This window comes from Oncorhynchus gorbuscha, linkage group LG03 (assembly GCF_021184085.1).
Source record: "Oncorhynchus gorbuscha isolate QuinsamMale2020 ecotype Even-year linkage group LG03, OgorEven_v1.0, whole genome shotgun sequence".
Classification (NCBI taxonomy): Eukaryota; Metazoa; Chordata; class Actinopteri; order Salmoniformes; family Salmonidae; genus Oncorhynchus; species Oncorhynchus gorbuscha.
The window spans coordinates 28,685,660-28,706,439 of NC_060175.1; the positions used below are offsets into that span (position 1 = coordinate 28,685,660).

The 20,780-nt window shown below is 43.8% G+C and overlaps 1 protein-coding gene across 2 annotated transcripts in view; it reads right to left on the reverse strand.

The window, feature by feature from the left end:
• The window catches only part of LOC124030416 (uncharacterized protein KIAA1671-like), an 18,952-nt gene extending 11,283 nt beyond the window's left edge, over positions 1 to 7,669 (reverse strand). Inside the window, exon 1 of one of the 2 annotated variants that reach the window (XM_046341769.1) lies at positions 7,012 to 7,669. In XM_046341769.1, coding sequence (XP_046197725.1) covers positions 7,012 to 7,647 — 636 coding nt within the window. In that variant the 5' untranslated portion in view covers positions 7,648 to 7,669. Of the gene's footprint in view, positions 1 to 952; positions 2,485 to 7,011 lie in introns of those variants that run through there. The other variant, XM_046341775.1, reaches the window with a different exon arrangement.
• Positions 7,670 to 20,780: the final 13,111 nt, after the last annotated feature.

Below are 20,780 nucleotides of genomic sequence, written 5' to 3' on the forward strand. Positions count from 1 at the left end.
AGTCACACCTCATTTTAACATCTGTGCTTCACAATAAAGTTATAGGGGGGCTCAAGACCATCCAGACTGAAAAAGGACCCAATGCTAGCTTGCACGTCCTCTAAACAATGTAGCGATAAATGACACATACACATAGATACACACTCACATAGACACACACTCATCCACACCAAAATATCCATGTGCAGGCCTCAGGCCTGATAGAAATATACACAAGGAGACAGAACAGGGTTTTAAAAAACGTACTCACATAATTTCGAGGAACTCACACACACTAGTGGTTATGGACGGCATATTGTTGCACCCTGAAGCAGTCTACCTTTCTGCAGGTCTACAGCATAAACCACACCATCAGCTCTATTACAGAGATGTAAGCAATGCAATACAGCTGTGTGGTTCTGCTAAATGTGTTCTGCAGTGAGAGGAATAGAAAGACTATACATGGACACGAAAACATGGGCCTTGAGAGGTGTGTGAGGTTAGCATGAGCAGAAATTCATAGCAAGGAGCATACACACACACATGCATGCCCACAGACACACAAACACACACACACACACACACTGACACAATTAAACACAAACACACACAGACACACAAAAACACACACACACACAAACACACATGCACGCACGCTACAGTGTTTCCATGGATCTTATCTCTTTCCCTCAGGCCTCCTGTCACTTTCCCCAGACTCTCATTCACACCACTGGCAGAGGGAAATGCACACTGATAAGCACGGCGCGCACGCACACGATAGGCCTACACAAGCCTCTGAGGGGCGAGAAGAAGGATAGGAATAAGCAGAAAGAGGTAGAAACGTGTTGGAGAGATGGAGGGGGAGAAAGAAGTGGTAGTGGCCCAACAGACTATTTAGGGAATTAAGCTGTTTGGCTAAGTAGAACTTTGGTTCAAGAGCAGATAATGACGTTGTTCAGATGAGTTCTCTTACAGCGCTGGTGTCTGCTGCCCGTCTACTTAGCTTGATCCGCTGGCGACTCCGGACCGAGAACAACCTCAGGGAACGCCGGCTCTGGGAGGCAAAGCTACGCAGTGGAGACACGGCCCTCTGGAACCTCCCGTCCCCACCTTCTCCCTCCTCCTCCTCTACCTTCTCCTTCTCTTGATCTTCTTTCACCACCTCATCCTCTTCATCATCATTTTTCCAGACTAAGTTCAGTGCCTCCTGTAGGGAACGACGCACGCTGCCCACCCAGCTAGAGACCTGGACCTGGGCGGAGGACAGTTTACTGCCCAGGTTCTGCATGTCTATTGGCTACCACCGTGATAATGCTGAGTGGTCACAGGGGTGACCGGGTTAATATGGAAACCAGCGGAATGTGCTAACCAAGGGTCAATACTTTTTTGGGTTGGATTAAGGTTTGGGGTGTGGGGGTTAAGAAGTCCTCCTTCCCTGGCTGTGTTTGATTTACTTCCTGGTTTCAGAGGACAAAGGTCAAAGATGGCAGTGATAGAACATGTCCTCCTCACGGAAGGTCCACAGTAACCAGTCCAGTTTGAGTTAATCAAAGTCCAATTTAGGTTCAAGGTGTACTTCTGTATACACAGTAACCAGTCCACTTTGAGTTAATCAAAGTCCAATTTAGGTTCAAAGCATGCTTCTGTGTACACCTCACTCCCACTTCCTGAAACAACTCTTCCTGTTTAGCCCTGCCAATCATGTGAACTGGCCGACCATGTGCTCTGAATACAACAAAACTTTCCTCTGACACCGCAGGGCTCACCACAATGGATGGAACTAGGCAAACCTGAGCACACACATTGACAACTAGACTCTGTCAAACACTAAGAAACCGTCTGAAAGTGAAAACACACTGTAAGATATCAATCTATGACTCCTGTTGCAGCTGATAGACTCTTTTCCTTATTGTATTGTTCACGCTCAATGTCAAACCCAGCCAGCCAGATGGACTACCTAGCCTATATCTACTCTTCATCTATGTACAACCACTTAAGCTCTTGCATGTTCTTTATATATTAAGTCTCTTTCTCTCTCTCTTTCTCTCTTGCTCTGACACATTCCCTCGTTCACAAACCAAACCTGTCTGTCTCTCCCGCAGTTAAGGACCCCGGAACTCCCAGGTTCTCTCAGACCCTTCCTTCCATTTCTTTTAGAAAAATGGGAAAACCAGATGGGAATCTTGACTTCTCCTTGCATCCATTCATGCACAACCAGGTGAGTTGAGCTTAATTCTCTGTTTTTATCTTCACAGAGTTGGGTGAACGTTCTCAGAGAACAACAATCAAAGCTGAGCTCTGTGTTAGGAAGGAAGGAAGGTGGAAAATCCCACGGGAAGGTGAGGCTGGACCAAGGTGCTGCTCTGCTGTTGCCTCCGTCTCTCCCTTTCTCTGTGTTGTAGGTAAGGGCAGGTGCCGGAGTCAAAATCTACATTTTTCAGGCTTGGAGAGAGAGAGAGAGAGAGAGAGAGAGAGAGAGAGAGAGAGAGAGAGAGAGAGAGAGAGAGAGAGAGAGAGAGAGAGAGAGAGAGAGAGAGAGAGAGAGAGAGAGAGAGAGAGAGAGAGAGAGAGAGAGAGAGAGAGAGAGAGAGAGAGAGAGAGAGAGAGAGAGAGAGAGAGAGAGAGAGAGAGAGAGAGAGAGAGAGAGAGAGAGAGAGAGAGAGAGAGAGAACGAGTGAGACGGAGAGAGAGAGACTGAGTGAGTGAGAGAGGAACAGGGAGAGAGACAGACTGAGAGAGAGAAACAGGGAGAGAGAGATAGAGGTATGTGGAGAGAGTGTGTGAGGTTGAAGGAGCGAGAGAGAGAAAGGAAAGAGAGACCGTGTCTGTGTGTGTGAGAAAGAAAACGAGGGAAGAGGAAAATAGAAGAGGAACTTTCCTGGCAGTCGATGAGCCCTACCTCTAGCCGTAGTGCTTTCACTGTGTGTCTGTGTGTCCATGTTTGTGCCCGTGTGTGTGTGTGAGAGAGAGAGAGGAGGGGAGGGAGAGAGAGAGGAGAGAGAGAGAGAGAGAGAGAGAGAGAGAGAGAGAGAGAGAGAGAGAGAGAGAGAGAGAGAGAGAGAGAGAAAGAAAGGGAGAGGGAGAGGGAGAGGGAGAGGGAGAGGGAGAGGGAGAGAGAGAGAGAGCGAGAGAGGCACTCTCTCAGCAAAGGGAGGGGTGACAAGGGATGGAGAGAGAGAGACAGAGGGACAGATCTAGCTTGTAGTACCATGTATGGTATTTATGAATTGCTATCATGAGAGAAGTGGGGTTGTTGAACAGCATTGATGGATGGAGGGTGAGGGCAGGATTCTAATATCTTATTAAGTTATGCATGCAACTTTCCACTACTACATACTGTCCATCTATCAATCAGTCAATCTGTCAGTCAATCTGTCTGTCAGTCAGTCAATCAGTCAGTCAATCAGTCTGAACAGCCCTGATGGTTGGCTGCTCAGCCTGTGTTTGGAGAGCAAACACACTGACAACACACTGACAACACACTGACAACACACTGACAACACACTGACAACACACTGACACTGCTCTCTCAGACCAGAAATAGCATTTTTCCCTCTAGCTCTTACTGGAGAAACATGATTCACCTTAACAAATCATAAAGATAATATGAAATGGGAAAGACCGTTTTAGCTTCACAGATGTGTTGTTTAGTTTTATATTGATGAATTACATCATATACATATTGAGCATTGATTGGGGGATTATCTAATCAAATAAAATGTATTGGTCATATACACATGGTTAGCAGATGTTATTGTGAGATAGCGAAATGCTTGTAACTAGTAACACAATTTCTGTCCTCCTTTGACAATGCTCATTATTAACTTTTCAAATCTGCATGAAACCAGTGAAATGAGTGAAGGATTGCCACGATGGGAAGTAAATATAATTGGACTCACTGAAAGGTAACTTCAGGTTTTGTACAAGTAAATATAGTCTGGTTATTTAGCACCATCTACTGGACTAAATGGTAACTCACTCATTCAAATGAAAGTGAATTGAGGAAGTAAGCTAAATATAAGGAAAACATAAACTTGGATAGATGGCTCACGTGCCACAAAACCTATATCAGCATGGGCTGCGCCATTGAGGACTTTCACCATTTTGAAGTAGTCACCTGGGTGGGACTTCTGATGGGTTAATGAAAAGATGACATAATCCCATCCAAATCAGCAGGATGGATCAGACAATGAATTATACTCCTGAGAAAAAAAATCCATGATTGCAGGTGGCAGTAAATGACCAAGCTTGGCTTTATACCTATTCAGACAGCAGCTGGATCTGGTCTACTTAGTTCATTTGCCACACACCAACCAGAAAAAAAAGGAGCCTATGAAATGTCTTGCTTTCTCTATCTTCTCTGAGTGTATCTTCATGTAAACACGATATAGTACTATAGAGTGAGTAAGTAAGGCAGAAAAAAAGACACACACCAACAGGATACGTGAATTCCTGTTGAAGGGAGATTACTTAGAATTTGACTTATTGGAAAGTCCTGTCAGCCTACAGAAATGTAACATTGAAACTGAACAGCATGTTTGCTACACATAAATGCTGTTGTTGTGTCAAACCAAAGAAACAGGAGCTGTCTCCATATAATGCATGTTGAAAACATTGCCTAGGTCTTGGTTAAAACTCAACCGCCCCAACATATAACTTACGTCTGCAAATGGTTTGGGAGCTGTATGAGAGGGAAGAAATAACACATTCACTTAGATTATAAAGACCTACATTTATTCAAAGATGGAGCCCAGTGATGAGACTATTAGTGGCATGAAATAAAGCTCCTCCCCACATTTTGTTTTGTATTTGTACTTTTTGTGTGTGGGTTTGGGTGTCTTTTTCTATTGCTCTATTTCTTTATAATAATGATTATCTCTGTCTGGAAATGTTTTATGATTTCTGTTATGTTAATATACCACCTAATATAGTTTCACTTATTTTACCATGTACCATGAACTGTACCCATCTGCATGTAGTAGTATAAGTAGTATGTGTCTATATTCATCTGCGTTTATGAAACTGAAAATAAAAAATGAGTAAAAAAACTAACTAATTGCGTAGATCTAAATTGTCTTCATCTGCATCTGTCACTAAACCCCTAATTAAAATGCAGATTTTGCAGTGTTTGCATGATCAAAATACTACAGCATGTTGTTAGCTGCTACCTCTTAGTCCTGCCAATGTGCGTGGAATAGCTTGACTTTTTTAGTGGTGATTTCATGCTCTTCTCAGCGAGTAGAACGAGATTGATAATCTACAGTAAAGCTACACTATTTGTGGTGTACACAGTGTGGCTCTAAAGAGATACCTTCCTATTTAGCCATGCTAACTGCCCTGACTGCTCTAGTTCTCTTTCACAATGAACACAAGTGTGACAGTTTTCAATATACAATATAGCTATTAGTTCTTCTATGAGCAGAAGAGATCACTCACCCATAGAAGCCTCAGGCATTTCTATGTTAACACTTCTTCATCAGTTTATCCCTATGTATCGGTACATAATATCATCTCTCTCTGTCTTCATCACCCTTAGTCTTGCCTATCCTTCCTGTATCTCCCAATGTCCCTTTTCATATCTATGTCAAACAGCTAAAAGAGGAGGCTATTCTAATTCCCTCCCTGTATACAACCCTTTTATTTTTATATATACGTTTTATTTATTGTTTTTAGATCACAACAAAAGACCTGAAACTAAAATACTCATTCATTTAAACAGACCAACAATCAAAATTTCATAAGAGAATATAATTGGTACTATGGGCCAATCATTGTATATAAAACCCTTTTCTAGTAGAGAAATACATTGAGTGAAGGTCAAATTAAAGGAAGACAAAGACTGCAATAGTGATGGAAGGGAAGTAAAATGTCTCGATCTCGGTTACTTTCTATTTCTCGCTCACACACGAAAGCAAGCAGGCACGCCCACACACAAAGTGGGGATATTTGGGAGTACTTAGCTATATTGCTGAAGGGAATTTCCTCATTAAAGAAACACTTTCGTATTTACTTATACTCAAGTTCTAAATTCTGTCAAATATCCCAAAGTGTTTTGTAATACTGTCTCTGTACTGAATGGGGGCAGCAGAGAGCCACAATAAGTTATTGCTCAATGACAACTTCTCATTCAGTAGAAAACCACAAGAAGTGAATGAAATATCACCAAGACCAAGTAGGCATTGTCATTGTCTGTTAGTGTATGTACCCGGGTGTATTTGTATCGTTTGTGTATTTTTGTGTGCTTGTGCAAGTCCGTGTGTGTGTGTGTGTGTGTGTGTGTGTGTGTGTGTGTGTGTGTGTGTGTGTGTGTGTGTGTGTGTGTGTGTGTGTGTGTGTGTGTGTGTGTGCGTGTGTGTGTGCGTGTGTGTGTGTGTGTGTGTGTGTGTGTGTGTGTGTGTGTGTAAGAGAGATAGAGAGTCTGTGTACTGTGTATAACTACACACCCCTTGAACCAACACCTATTTGTACCTATGGTTATCTAGGTTGCAGGCAGGGTAGGTAGTGAATAGGTTCTGGTTTCAGGGCATGTCAGTATCATTACACAATGACACACCTTGATCCAACTATTTACAGTTACACACACACACACACACACACACACACACACACACACACACACACACACACACACACACACACACACACACACACACACACACACACACACACACACACACACACACACACACACACACACACACACACACACACACACACACAGCCTTCTTTAGCAGTGACTTCATACCTGTTCCTTTAGCAGGTTGTACCACATTAATGGGATACCTTGATATTTAGCCAATAACCTGCTTTGAGATTTTATATAAAATTATAAGTATCTCTGTGACTACCCCCATAAATAACTTTATGTGGATTGTTATGGAAACACAATTTCCCCAGTATACCACCGGGGTTTAAGCCAATGGAAAGTCAGTCCACACCAGTGTTGGAAAGGAAAATGACCTAGGCCATTAAATACCCTTTTTGTGTTGTAATTGTCATATTTACTCCCCAGTTGATATTCCCCTTGCTTACCTCCTCCATGTCCATGCTGGTGCCCTCCACCTTATACTTCTCTTCCTCCTTCTTTTCCTTCTCCTTCTTATTCTCTGTCCCATCCTTTGGGGTGGGGACTCCCCCCACTAGATCCCTCTCAGCTGGGTGAGGTTTGACGCTGACTGGACTCTCTTGGGCTGGCTCCTGGGTGTCAACAACGGTTCTCTGGAGGTCGGTTTCCGAGGAGCCCAGTGACTCAGGCTCCTCTGTTCCAGGGGAGGGTGACTTGACCTGGGCACGGTCAGCAAGGAACCTGGCCTGAGACCCCCACCGCCGGGGCTTGACGGAGAAATCATCATAGACCATCTTGATAAGAGGCTTCTCCTCTTTGACAGAGAAGTCGTCGTAGACCACCTCGATGTGAGGCTGCTTCTCTTCTTTTGGTATTGGTTCTATGATGGGGACGGTAGTTGAGGGAGGAGGCTCTGGCTTGGGAGGTTGGTCAGGTTTAAGAGTGATGAATTGGATTGGGGACACTGCTTCTTCTTTCTCCCGATCTTCTTCTCTCTTTATCTCATCTTCCTGCATCCTTTCCTCCGCTCTCTGTACTTCCATTTCTCGCTCTTTTTCTTTGAGTTTCTCCCTTTTCTTCTCTCTCAATCTCTCCTCTTTCATCCTAAGCTTTCCCCTCTCTCCTTCCTCTACCTGTCTCTCCTTTTCCCTTTCCACTTCTCTCTGTCTTTCTCCCTTCTCTTCTTTCCTCTTTCTCTCTTCCTCCTCTCTCTGTCTCTCCCTTTCCTTCTCAAGTTCTATCTGTCTTTCTCTCTCCTTCTCTTCTTTCCTCTTTCTCTCTCTCTCGTCCTCCTCTCTCTGTCTCTTCCTTTCCTTCTCAAGTTCTATCTGTCTTTCTCTCTCCTCTTCTTTCCTCTTTCTCTCTTCCTCCTCTCTCTGTCTCTCCCTTTCCTTCTCAAGTTCTATCTGTCTTTCTCTCTCCTTCTCTTCTTTCCTCTTTCTCTCTCTCTCGTCCTCCTCTCTCTGTCTCTCCCTTTCCTTCTCAAGTTCTATCTGTCTTTCTCTCTCCTTCTCTTCTTTCCTCTTTCTCTCTCTCTCGTCCTCCTCTCTCTGTCTCTCCCTTTCCTTCTCAAGTTCTATCTGTCTTTCTCTCTCCTTCTCTTCTTTCCCCTTTCTCTCTCTCTCTTCTTCATCTCTCTGTCTCCCCCTTTCCTTCTCAAGTTCTATCTGTCTTTCTCTCTCATCTTCTTTCCTCTTTCTCTCGTCCTCCTCTCTCTGTCTCTCCCTTTCCTTCTCAAGTTCTATCTGTCTTTCTCTCTCCTTCTCTTCTTTCCTCTTTCTCTCTCTCTCTTCCTCCTCTCTCTGTCTCTCCCTTTCCTTCTCAAGTTCTATCTGTCTTTCTCTCTCCTTCTCTTCTTTCCTCTTTCTCTCTCTCTCTTCCTCCTCTCTCTGTCTCTCCCTTTCCTTCTCAAGTTCTATCTGTCTTTCTCTCTCCTTCTCTTCTTTCCTCTTTCTCTCTCTCTCTTCCTCCTCTCTCTGTCTCTCCCTTTCCTTCTCAAGTTCTATCTGTCTTTCTCTCTCCTTCTCTTCTTTCCTCTTTCTCTCTCTCTCTTCCTCCTCTCTCTGTCTCTCCCTTTCCTTCTCAAGTTCTATCTGTCTTTCTCTCTCCTTCTCTTCTTTCCTCTTTCTCTCTCTCTCTTCCTCCTCTCTCTGTCTCTCCCTTTCCTTCTCAAGTTCTATCTGTCTTTCTCTCTCCTTCTCTTCTTTCCTCTTTCTCTCTCTCTCTTCCTCCTCTCTCTGTCTCTCCCTTTCCTTCTCAAGTTCTATCTGTCTTTCTCTCTCCTTCTCATCTTTCCTCTTTCTCTCTCTCTCATCATCCTCTCTCTGTCTCTCCCTTTCCTTCTCAAATTCTATCAGTCTTTCTCTCTCCTCTTCTTTCCTCTTTCTCTCTCTCTCTTCTTCATCTCTCTGTCGCTTCCTTTCCTTCTCAAATTCGATCAGTCTTTCTCTCTCCTCTTCTTTCCTATTTCTCTCTCTCTCTTCTTTATCTCTCTGTCTCTCCCTATCCCTTTCCTCCTCTCTCTGTCTCTGTCTCTTCATTTCCCTCTCCATTTCTCTTTGTCTTTTTCTCTCCTCTTCTTCTTCCCTCTTTCTCTCTTCCTCCTCTCTCTGTCTCTTCCTTTCCCTCTCCACTACCTTTTGTCTTTCTCTCTCCCTCTCATCTTCTGCCTGTCTCTCTTCTAGTTCCAGCTGTTTTAATTTATCCACTTCTGCAAGTTTTTCCTCCTCTTTTACCTTAGCCTCCATCTCTTTCCCTATTTGATCAACCACTAGCTCCTGTTTTTTCCCTCCATCTTCCTGTCCAAGACGTATCCCTACTGTTTTGTAGAGTGGTACCACGTCCTCATCCTTCTCTCCCTCCTCCTCTTCCTCCTCCTCGTCTTCATCCTCCTCCTCCTCATCTTCTATCCCAGAATGTCCAGTGTGAAGTAGGGTGGAAGCCTTGTCCTCTCGAGGAGCTAGCTGAACGATTTTGCTCGTCGCCAACGACCCCCCAGTGACACTCAACACAGGGTGAACTCTGACAGGGAATGGTTGAGGGGCAACATCCACCCTCTGATTGGATGCCTGAACAGGAGGTGTGTCTGCTGCCCAGTCTTTGATCCGCTGTTTCACACCACCAGAGCTAACTGGATGTTTCATTGGACGAGGTACTTCCTCCCTATTGGTCAGAGTCTCTGGTCTCAAGGAGGAGTCCAGCAGCAGACTGATCCTCAGTTGTATGCTGTTCCCTTTCTTTTCTCCTTCCTCCTTTACCCCTTCTCCATCCCTCTCTTCCTTCAGTGGTGTTGAGTGCTTGAGTCTGCACTCTGGTTCAGACGGTGACCCTGGTGAATCAGTGACCTTCTCTTCCTCTTTTGCCATGAGGACTGACACTTTGGGGACTGCAGTCTCTCTCGTGGTCACCTGTTCCCGTTCCTGGTTAGCTGGTGGCTGTGAGGGGAGTGAGAGGCCAGCAGACTCAAACCTGGAGGTGAGCTCCATGGACAGCCGCTTCCTGCCTCCTCCCAAGTGGGCTGTCTGATCCTTCCCAGCGCGGCGCCTGATGACCGGAGGGGTGGGCTCACTCACAGTGTTTTCAGACTGCGGTTGAAAAGGAGTTGAGGTGACTGATGGTGATGGTACAGGCTCAGTGCCAGTGGCGGAGTGGCCTGTATCAGAGGGGCCATGTTCGTCCAGTTCAGAAAGACTGACTTGATTTACCTCTGAGGTTCCAGTTGGGTCAGATGTGGTACTAGCTGGTGGCTCAGATTTTGGGGTAGTAAGGGATGTGGAAAGAGCAGTTTGGTTTTGTTCAGTAGTGTGGGTCGATTCAGTTTGGGGTGTTATGGCTGAAGGAACTTTGAGAGCATTGGTCAGTTCAGGTATCGTGGTGCTCTCTGCATCGAGTTTCACAATGCTGCTTGAGTCAGACACAGGGGCACTAATAGGCTGACAAGGCTCTGGTTTGCTGGAGGTAGTGGGCGTGGCCTGAGATGGCTGTGGAGTCATTGTGAGTGTCTTTGGGGCTAGGATGGAGCGGAATGTGGTGTTCCTCTGCAGTGAAAAGGGTTTGGGAATCAGGCAGGGTTTGGGGCCTAGCTCAGGCTTGATACCTGCATCTCCTGCTTGGCCCACCTCACCAGAGGCCACGTCCACACGAGCTGCCATGCCCTCACTTCGTTCCTGAGAACAGAAAATAGTATGGAAAAGGGGACGAGAGGATAGGGGAGTGGAGCAAAGGAGAGTGGTGGAGAAAAAGGGAGAGTTTGGCAGGAAAGGTGAAGGGACAGAAGTGGAGGGAGGGGGAGGAAGAGGAGGAAGTGAGAAGAGAGGGGAGAAGAAGAAAGGCTATGTCAGGCTAATTGTGCTACATGAAGCCAGTTACAAAACAAATAATTGGCTTTACTTCACATTAAGCTGTCACTCTGCTCTCTGTGAAAATAACTTTCACCATAACATATCACCTTCACATACTCTGATGATACTCAGGGTTGAAAGCCAGTCGGTTTGGTTCTCTCAGGCCAAGCTAAAAGAGGCTGGTTGGGCTAGATTTTTACAGAGGAAAAATACCTCTGAAAAAGTTCAGTTGAAGTTGGAAGTTTACATATAGTGGGGCAAAAAAGTATTTAGTCAGCCACCAATTGTGCAAGTTCTCCCACTTAAAACGATGAGAGAGACCTGTAATTTTAATCATAGGTACACTTCAACTATGACAGACAAAATGAGAAAAAAAATCCAGAAAATCACATTGTAGGATTTTTAATGAATTTATTTGCAAATTATGGTGGAAAAAAGTATTTGGTCAATAACAAAAGTTTATCTCAATACTTTGTTGTATACCCTTTGTTGGCAATGGCAGAGGTCAAATGTTTTCTGTCTTCACAAGGTTGCTGGTATTTTGGCCCATTCCTCCATGCAGATCTCCTCTAGAGCAGTGATGTTTTGGGGCTGTTGCTGGGCAACACGGACTTTCAACTCCCTCCAAATATTTTCTATGGGGTTGAGATCTGGAGACTGGCTAGGCCACTCCAGGACCTTGAAATGCTTCTTACGAAGCCACTCCTTCATTGCCCGGGCGGTGTGTTTGGGATCATTGTCATGCTGAAAGACCCAGCCACGTTTCATCTTCAATGCCCTTGCTGATGGAAGGAGGTTTTCACTCAAAATCTCACGATACATGGCCCCATTCATTCTTTCCTTTACATGGATCAGTCGTCCTGGTCCCTTTGCAGAAAAAAGCCCCAAAGCATGATGTTTCCACCCCCAGGCTTCACAGTAGGTATGGTGTTCTTTGGATGCAACTCGGCATTCCTTGTCCTTCAAAAACGACGAGTTGAGTTTTAAGCAAAAAGTTATATTTTGGTTTCATCTGACCACATGACATTCTCCCAATCTTCTTCTGGATCATCCAAATGCTCTCTAGCAAACTTCAGACGGGCCTGGCTTGAGCAGGGGGACACATCTGGCACTGCAGGATTTGAGTCCCTGGCGGCATAGTGTGTTACTGATGGTAGGCTTTGTTACTTTGGTCCCAGCTCTCTGCAGGTCATTCACTAGGTCGTCGTCGTCGCCCCCCCCCCCCCCCCCCTGTGGTTCTGGGATTTTTGCTAACCGTTCTTGTGATCATTTTGACCCCACGGGGTGAGACCTTGCGTGGAGCCCCAGATCGAGGGAGATTATCAGTGGTCTTGTATGTCTTCCATTTTTCCATTTCCTAATAATTGCTCCCACAGTTGATTTCTTCAAACCAAGCTGCTTCCCTATTGCAGATTCAGTCTTCCCAGCCTGGTGCAGGTCTACAATTTTGTTTCTGGTGTCCTTTGACAGCTCTTTGGTCTTGGCCATAGTGGAGTTTGGAGTGTGAGTGTTTGAGGTTGTGGACAGGTGTCTTTTATACTGATAACAAGTTCAAACAGGTGCCATTAATATAGGTAACGAGTGGAGGACAGAGGAGCCTCTTAAAGAACAAGTTACAGGTCTGTGAGAGCCAGAAATCTTGCTTGTTTGTAGGTGACCAAATACTTATTTTCCACCATAATTTGCAAATATATTCATTAAAAATCCTACAATATGATTTTCTGGATTTTTTTTCTTCATTTGTCTGTCATAGTTGAAGTGTACATATGATGAAAATTACAGGCCTCTCTCATCTTTTTAAGTGGGAGAACTTGCACAATTGGTGGCTGATTAAATACTTTTTTGCCCCACTGTACACTTAGGTTGGAGTCATTAAAACTTGTTTTCCCACCACACCACAAAATTATTGTTAACAAACTATAGTTTTGGCAAGTCGGTTAAGACATCTACTTTGTGCATGACACAAGTCATTTTTCCAACAATTGTTTACAGTCAGATTATTTCACTGTATCACAATTCCAGTGGGTCAGAAGTTTACATACACCAAGTTGACTGTGCCTTTAAACAGCTTGGAAAATTCCAGAAAACTATGTCATGTCTTTAGAAGCTTCTGATCGGCTAATTGACATCATTTGAGTTAATTGGAGGTTACCTGTGGATGTGTTTCAAGGCCTACCTTCAAACTCAGTGCCTCTTCGATTGACATCATCTGAAAATCAAAAGAAATTAGCCAAGACTTCCGAAAATAAATTGTAGATGTCCACAAGTCTGGTTTATCCTTGGGAGCAATTTCCAAATGCCTGAAGGTACCATGTTAATCTGTACAAACAATAGTACACATGTATAAACACCATGGGACCACGCAGCCATCATACCGCTCAGGAAGGAGATGCGTTCTGTCTCCTAGAGATGAACGTACTTTGGAGGAAAAAGTGCAAATCAATCCCAGAACAACAGCAAAGGACCCTGTGAAGATGATGGAGGAAACAGGTACAAAAGTATCTATATCCACAGTAAAACGACTCCTATATCGACATAACCTGAAAGGCCGCTCAGCAAGGAAGAAGCCACTGCTCCAAAACCACCATAAAAAAAGCCAGACTACAGTTTGCAACTGCACATGGGGACAAAGATCGTACTTTTTAGAGAAATGTCCTCTGGTCTAATGAAACAAAAAGAAAGTTTTGGCCATACTGACTATCGTAATGTTTGGGGGAAAAAGGGGGAGGCTTGCAACCTGAAGAACACCATCCCAACCGTGAAGCAAGGGGGTGGCAGCATCATGTTGTGGGGGTGCTTTGCTGAAGGATGGACTGGTGCACTTCACAAAATAGATGGCATAATGAGGTAGGAAAATTATGTGAATATATTGAAGCAACATCTCAAGACATCAGTCAGGAAGTTAAAGTTTGGTCACAAATGGGTCTTCCAAATGAACAAAGACCTAAAGCATACTTCCAAAGTTGTGGCAAAATGGCTTAAGGACAACAAAGTCAAGGTATTGGAGTGGCCATCACAACGCCCTGACCTCAATCCCATAGAAAATATGTTAGCAGAACTGAAAAAGCGTGTGTAAGCAAGGAGGCCTACAAACCTGACTCAGTTACACCAGCTCTGTCAGGAGGATTGGGCCAAAATTCACCCAACTTATTGTGGGAAGGTTGTGGAAGGTTTCCCGAAAAGTTTGACCCAAGTTAAACAATTTAAAGGCAATGCTACCAAATACTAATTGAGTGTATGTAAACTTCTGACCCACTGGGAATGTGATGACAGAAATAAAAGCTGAAATAAATCATTCTCTCTACTATTATTCTGACATTTCACATTCTTAAAATAAAGTGGTGATCCTAACTGACCTAAGACAGGGAATTTTTTACTAGGATTAAATGTCAGGAATTGTGAAAAACTGAGTTTGAATGTATTTGGCTAAGGTGTATGTAAACTTCCGACTTCAACTATACATCTTATACCATAAGCTACCTCTTACACCATAAGCTACCTCTTACACCGTAACTGTACAGTATTATTGTTATGTCAGTGAAATAAATGTCATTGGACTGACAGTTGTTATGCTAAATTCTACATTATGCATAACAATTCACTTATTTTAGTGAGGGATTTGCAACTAAATACAAATCTTTAGCACAATATTCACTTAACCCTGAGACCCTCAGTTGCAAAAATGCAATGCTTCCTCAATTGCATCTTGTACAGGTCCTAAACTAAATAATTATTTAAAGCACAGTGCATCTCCTTAGGCCCAGATGTATCTCTTAATCGTATTTGTGTGTGTCAGTGATTATTGTGGCATCATTAGCCTCTGAAACATTAGAAACCACAAGGCGCTTCAGAGGGTGAAACGTGCAGCCGAACACACCATTGGGTGCACACTGCTTGCCCTACAGGACACCTACAACACCAGGTGTCGCAGGATGGCCAAGAAGATCATCAGGAACCCCAGCCACTCAAGCCATGCGCTGTTCTCCCTTTAGACGTGGGCAGTACAGGAGCATCATGGCAAACACTTGAAGACCATCAGGCTGCTGAATTGTCAACACTAGACAGATTTTCACTGAACCTTGCAATCACACCTGCAACCTTGTACATGTGACTATTAAACACTCTGCATCTGACACCTGTTCACTTGTCTGAGACCACACTGGTCCTCTACACAAGCATATTTCGTACGCCATCCATGCAACTACGTGACTTGAAATATTTTTTCCTGTCTTCTTTAAGAGGTAGTGATTATGAATATATATATTTTGTATCGTGAAACACGCACTCTGAGCCAGATGTAGAGGTAGTTTGGTAGGTGTTGCAAAAAGGCAACATTGGGTTTATTAAAGAGTGGGCATACTCAGGCATAGGACCACATTTATAGATTGATAGACAAGTTAAAGAGATTGTATACCTTCCGAATTCTGCAAATATGGATAACCAAATACTTCAACATTATGCAGTACGGCACCGACAGAGATGGCCGCCTCGCTTCGCGTTCCTAGGAAACTATACAGTTTTTTGTTTTTTTACATGTTATTTCTTACATTGGTACCCCAGGTCATCTTAGGTTTCTTTACATACAGTCGAGAAGAACTACTGAACATAAGAGCAGCGTCAACTCACCATCAGTACGACCAAGAATATGACTTTCGCGAAGCGGACCCTGTGTTCTGCCTTTCACCCAGGACAACAAAATGGATCCCAGCCGGCGACCACCAAAAAACGACTTCGAAAAAGGGGGAAACGAAGCGGTCTTCTGGTCAGACTCCGGAGACGGGCACATTGTGCACCACTCCCCAGCATTCTCCTCGCCAATGTCCAGTCTCTTGACAACAAGGTTGATGAAATCCCCAGTGACACATGGAAACATGGCTCACTGGAGAGACGCTATCAGAGACGGTGCAGCCAGCTGGTTTCTCCACGCATCGCGCCGACAGAAACAAACATCTTTCTGGTAAAAAGAGGGGCGGGGGCGTATGCTTTATGGTTAACGGGACATGGTGTGGCCAAAACAACATACAGGAACTCAAGTCCTTCTGTTCACCTGATTTAGAATTCCTCACAACCAAATGTAGACCGCATTATCTACCAAGGGAATTCTCTTCGATTATAATCACAGCCATATATATTCCCCCCCAAGCAGACACATCGATGGCTCTGAACTAACTTTATTTGACTCTTTGCAAACTGGAATCCATATATCCGGAGGCTGCATTCATTGTTGCTGGGGATTTTAACAAGGCTAATCTGAAAACAAGACTCCCTAAATTTTATCAGCATATCGATTGCGCAACCAGGGCTGGAAAAACCTTGGATCATTGCTATTCCAACTTCCGCGACGCATATAAGGCCCTGTCCCGCCCTCCTTTCGGAAAAGCTGACCACGACTCCATTTTGTTGATCCCTGCCTACAGACAGAGACTAAAACAAGAAGCTCCCGCACTGAGGTCTGTTCAACGCTGGTCCGACCAATCTGATTCCACACTCCAAGACTGCTTCCACCACGTGGACTGGGATATGTTCCGTATTGCGTCAGACGACAACATTGACGAATACGCTGATTCGGTGTGCGAGTTCATTAGAACGTGCGTTGAAGATGTCGTTCCCATAGCAACGATTAAAACATTCCCAAACCAGAAACCGTGGATTGATGGCAGCATTCGCGTGAAACTGAAAGCGCGAACCACTGCTTTTAATCAGGGCAAGGTGACTGGAAACATGACCGAATACAAACGGTGTAACTATTCCCTCCGCAAGGCAATCAAACAAGCTAAGTGTCAGTATAGAGACAAAGTAGAATCTCAATTCAACGGCTCAGACACAATAGGTATGTGGCAGGGTCTACAGTCAATCATGGATAACAAAAAGAAAACCAGCACCGTCACGGACCAGGATGTCTTGCTCCCAGGCAGACTAAATAACTTTTTTGCCCGCTTTGAGGAAAATACAGTGCCACTGACACTGCCCGCAACTAAAACATGCGGACTCTCCTTCACTGCAGCCGACGCGAGGAAAACATTTAAACGTGTCAACCCTCGCAAGGCTGCAGGCCCAGACGGCATCCCCAGCCGCGCCCCCAGAGCATGCGCAGACCAGCTGGCTGGTGTGTTTACGGACATATTCAATCAATCCCTATCCCAGTCTGTTGTTCCCACATACTTCAAGAGGGCCACCATTGTTCCTGTTCCCAAGAAAGCTAAGGTAACTGAGCTAAACGACTACCGCCCCGTAGCACTCACTTCCGTCATCATGAAGTGCTTTGAGAGACTAGTCAAGGACCATATCACCTCCACCCTACCTGACACCCTAGACCCACTCCAATTTGCTTACCGCCCAAATAGGTCCACAGACGATGCAATCTCAACCACACTGCACACTGCCCTAACCCATCTGGACAAGAGGAATACCTATGTGAGAATGCTGTTCATCAACTACAGCTCGGCATTTAACACCATAGTACCCTCCAAACCCGTCATTAAGCTCGAGACCCTGGGTCTCGACCCCGCCCTGTGCAACTGGGTACTGGACTTCCTGACGGGCCGCCCCCAGGTGGTGAGGGTAGGCAACAACATCTCCACCCCGCTGATCCTCAACACTGGGGCCCCACAAGGGTGCGTTCTGAGCCCTCTCCTGTACTCCCTGGTCACCCACGACTGCGTGGCCACGCACGCCTCCAACTCAATCATCAAGTTTGCGGACGACACAACAGTGGTAGGCTTGATTACCAACAACGACGAGACGGCCTACAGGGAGGAGGTGAGGCCCCTCGGAGTGTGGTGTCAGGAAAATAACCTCACACTCAACGTCAACAAAACTAAGGAGATGATTGTGGACTTCAGGAAACAGCAGAGGGAACACCCCCCTATCCACATCGATGGAACAGTAGTGGAGAGGGTAGTAAGTTTTAAGTTCCTCGGCGTACACATCACAGACAAACTGAATTGGTCCACCCACACAGACAGCATCATAAAGAAGGCGCAGCAGCGCCTCTTCAACCTCAGGAGGCTGAAGAAATTTGGCTTTTCACCAAAAACACTCACAAACTTCTACAGATGCACAATCGAGAGCATCCTGTCGGGCTGTATCACCGCCTGGTACGGCAACTGCTCCGCCCACAACCGTAAGGCTCTCCAGAGGGTAGTGAGGTCTGCACAACGCATCACCAGGGGAAACTACCTGCCCTACAGGACACCTACACCACCCGATGTCACAGGAAGGCCATAAAGATCATCAAGGACAGCAACCACCCGAGCCACTGTCTGTTCACTCCGCTATCATCCAGAAGGCGAGGTCAGTACAGGTGCATCAAAGCTGGGACCGAGAGATTGAAAAACAGCTTCTATCTCAAGGCCATCAGACTGTTAAACAGCCACCACTAACATTGAGTGGCTGCTGCCAACACACTGACTCAACTCCAGCCACTTTAATAATGGGAATTGATGGGAAATGATGGGAAATATATCACTAGCCACTTTAAACAATGCTACCTAATATAATGTTTACATATCCTACATTATTCATCTCATATGTATACGTATATACTGTACTCTATATCATCTACTGCATCCTTATGTAATACATGTATAACTAGCCACTTTAACTATGCCACTTTGTTTACATACTCATCTCATATGTATATACTGCACTCAATACCATCTACTGTATCTTGCCTATGCCGCTCTGTACCATCACTCATTCATATATCTTTATGTACATATTCTTTATCCCCTTACACTTTTGTCTATAAGGTAGTAGTTTTGGGAATTGTTAGCTAGATTACTTGTTGGTTATTACTGCATTGTCGGAACTAGAAGCACAAGCATTTCGCTACACTCGCACTAACATCTGCTAATCATGTGTATGTGACAAATAAAATTTGATTTAATTTTAACTTTGATGTTCCTTCTAGACATTAAAATAACAAAAATGAAGATATATATTATGTATTTCCAAATAGTTGAGGCTTTGAAAAAATATATGTTTTTGATAGCAACATACTAAAATATTGATTGGTCAAGATGCTAAATTTAGCTATTTCAGACAAAATAAGACAGAATTTTAGGTTTATATACCATGACACAATATTTTCTATCACCTGTCAATGATTTTGATCCATCAGAGGTCTATTAGAAGTAATAAAAGTATTTCTAGAGGGTAATATTATTTTCCCTCATTTGAATCTATGTTTGGGTCTCACAGAGTTAAAGATGATTCATCTTATTCTTATGATCGCCTTTACAGGGACGATCTACAAAAAGTGCTGTTGTTTACCCTCAAATACACAGTGACAGTTTGCCATGATATTCATGATGATTCAATCTCAAATCTAAACATATGTTATCTCTGATTGATACTAGTATAGCTGATAGTGTCAAATCTCTATGCTATTATGACTTTTTTATTGAGATGTTTAAGGAAGCTGTTCAAATTCTAACCATTCTTGGATTGACATTAAAGAGTCAAGCCAGGTTGTTTGGTTGATTTGTGAGTGAAGTCATCTGATTTGAATGGAACAAAACACAAATGTGTCCCAGTTGCATGTTGCACATCCTGTCTGGTTTTTCCTGTCAGCTCTCAATGTAATATAAACCAGTCCAACCACACTCCACTGCTCCACATATGAAGCACTTTAAAACCATCTGAGGAGCCCCAAGGTCTGACTGGGAGGCATAGGTGTATGTTCCAAATCCCACTGGGCAAAAGCTGGTTGAATAAACATTGTTTCCATGTCATTGAAATAAATACAAAATGTGGTGATGTTAAATCAATGTGGGAAAACTGTTTAGTTTTGCAAAAAAAGTCATCAATGTAAGTGATGTTCATAATTTATTCACCCAACTTGCCACCAAAATCCAATGACATGGTGAAATGTTTTGTTGATTTCAAACTGAATTCACGTAATTGCAAATCAAAACTAGATGTTGAACTGATGTCTTTGCCCAGTGGGATCGTACTCCAATTCCATATAAAGGGCACTAGGCTACTTCTGACCAGAAAAGCTCATTGTCCCCCTCTCTAGTCCCGTCATTATAGTACTGGCACTTAGGGCTCTCATCAAACTAGGTTTCCAATTTTAATTAAGTACAGAACAGGTTTCGATTGAATAAGGCTCTGTCATATAGTTAAATACGATCTAACGGGAAATGTTTGCAATATAGTCACTTCTTGTTGTAAACAAATGGTGACGGTCACCACTTTCAATCAAAAACTATTAGCCAATTATGTTATTTGTATTATCAATGATCTATTCCACCCCATATAATAGGCCACACAAAATACTGTGTTTGATACTTTTTGTATTTGCAATTCCAGAACACCTGTAACTAAGCTCCCACCAGTCTCAAATCGTTGTGTCTATGTTCGCAGTCAATCCACCAAAGAAAATACGAAAATACACTCTACTTGCCAAGTCTATCCTTTGCAGACTGATATTTAAGACAGGTCTTTTTGTCTACAGAACACATCAAGTATTGCGCTGTTTGGTTGTAAGAAAAACAAGCGATAAACAAAACTTACTTGACTGTAACCTTTACTTGGTATTAATAAGTGACCAATAAATAAATGGAGCACACAATGAACTCTCTGTCGTTGAACTCATGTAATCTTATATCGCCGCAGTAAAAAAGTTAAAATAACTCAAGTCCTGGAATGACCTCCAACGCTATTATGATTCCTGGTAGTGAAATAGTTCAGTATACCTTTTCCTTGTTGCAAATCCCTAGCCTATACCGACAAATTAAAAGCGTTTTATGATCAAATAGCCTACTAACGATAACGTAGCTGTTACATGAGTGGACATATTGCTTTAATCAACTGACAACTGGTGTTTTATAGGAATAGGCTTGAGACTTTACCTGGTATCTTTAGGATCTCCAGATTACAATATGTGTTGA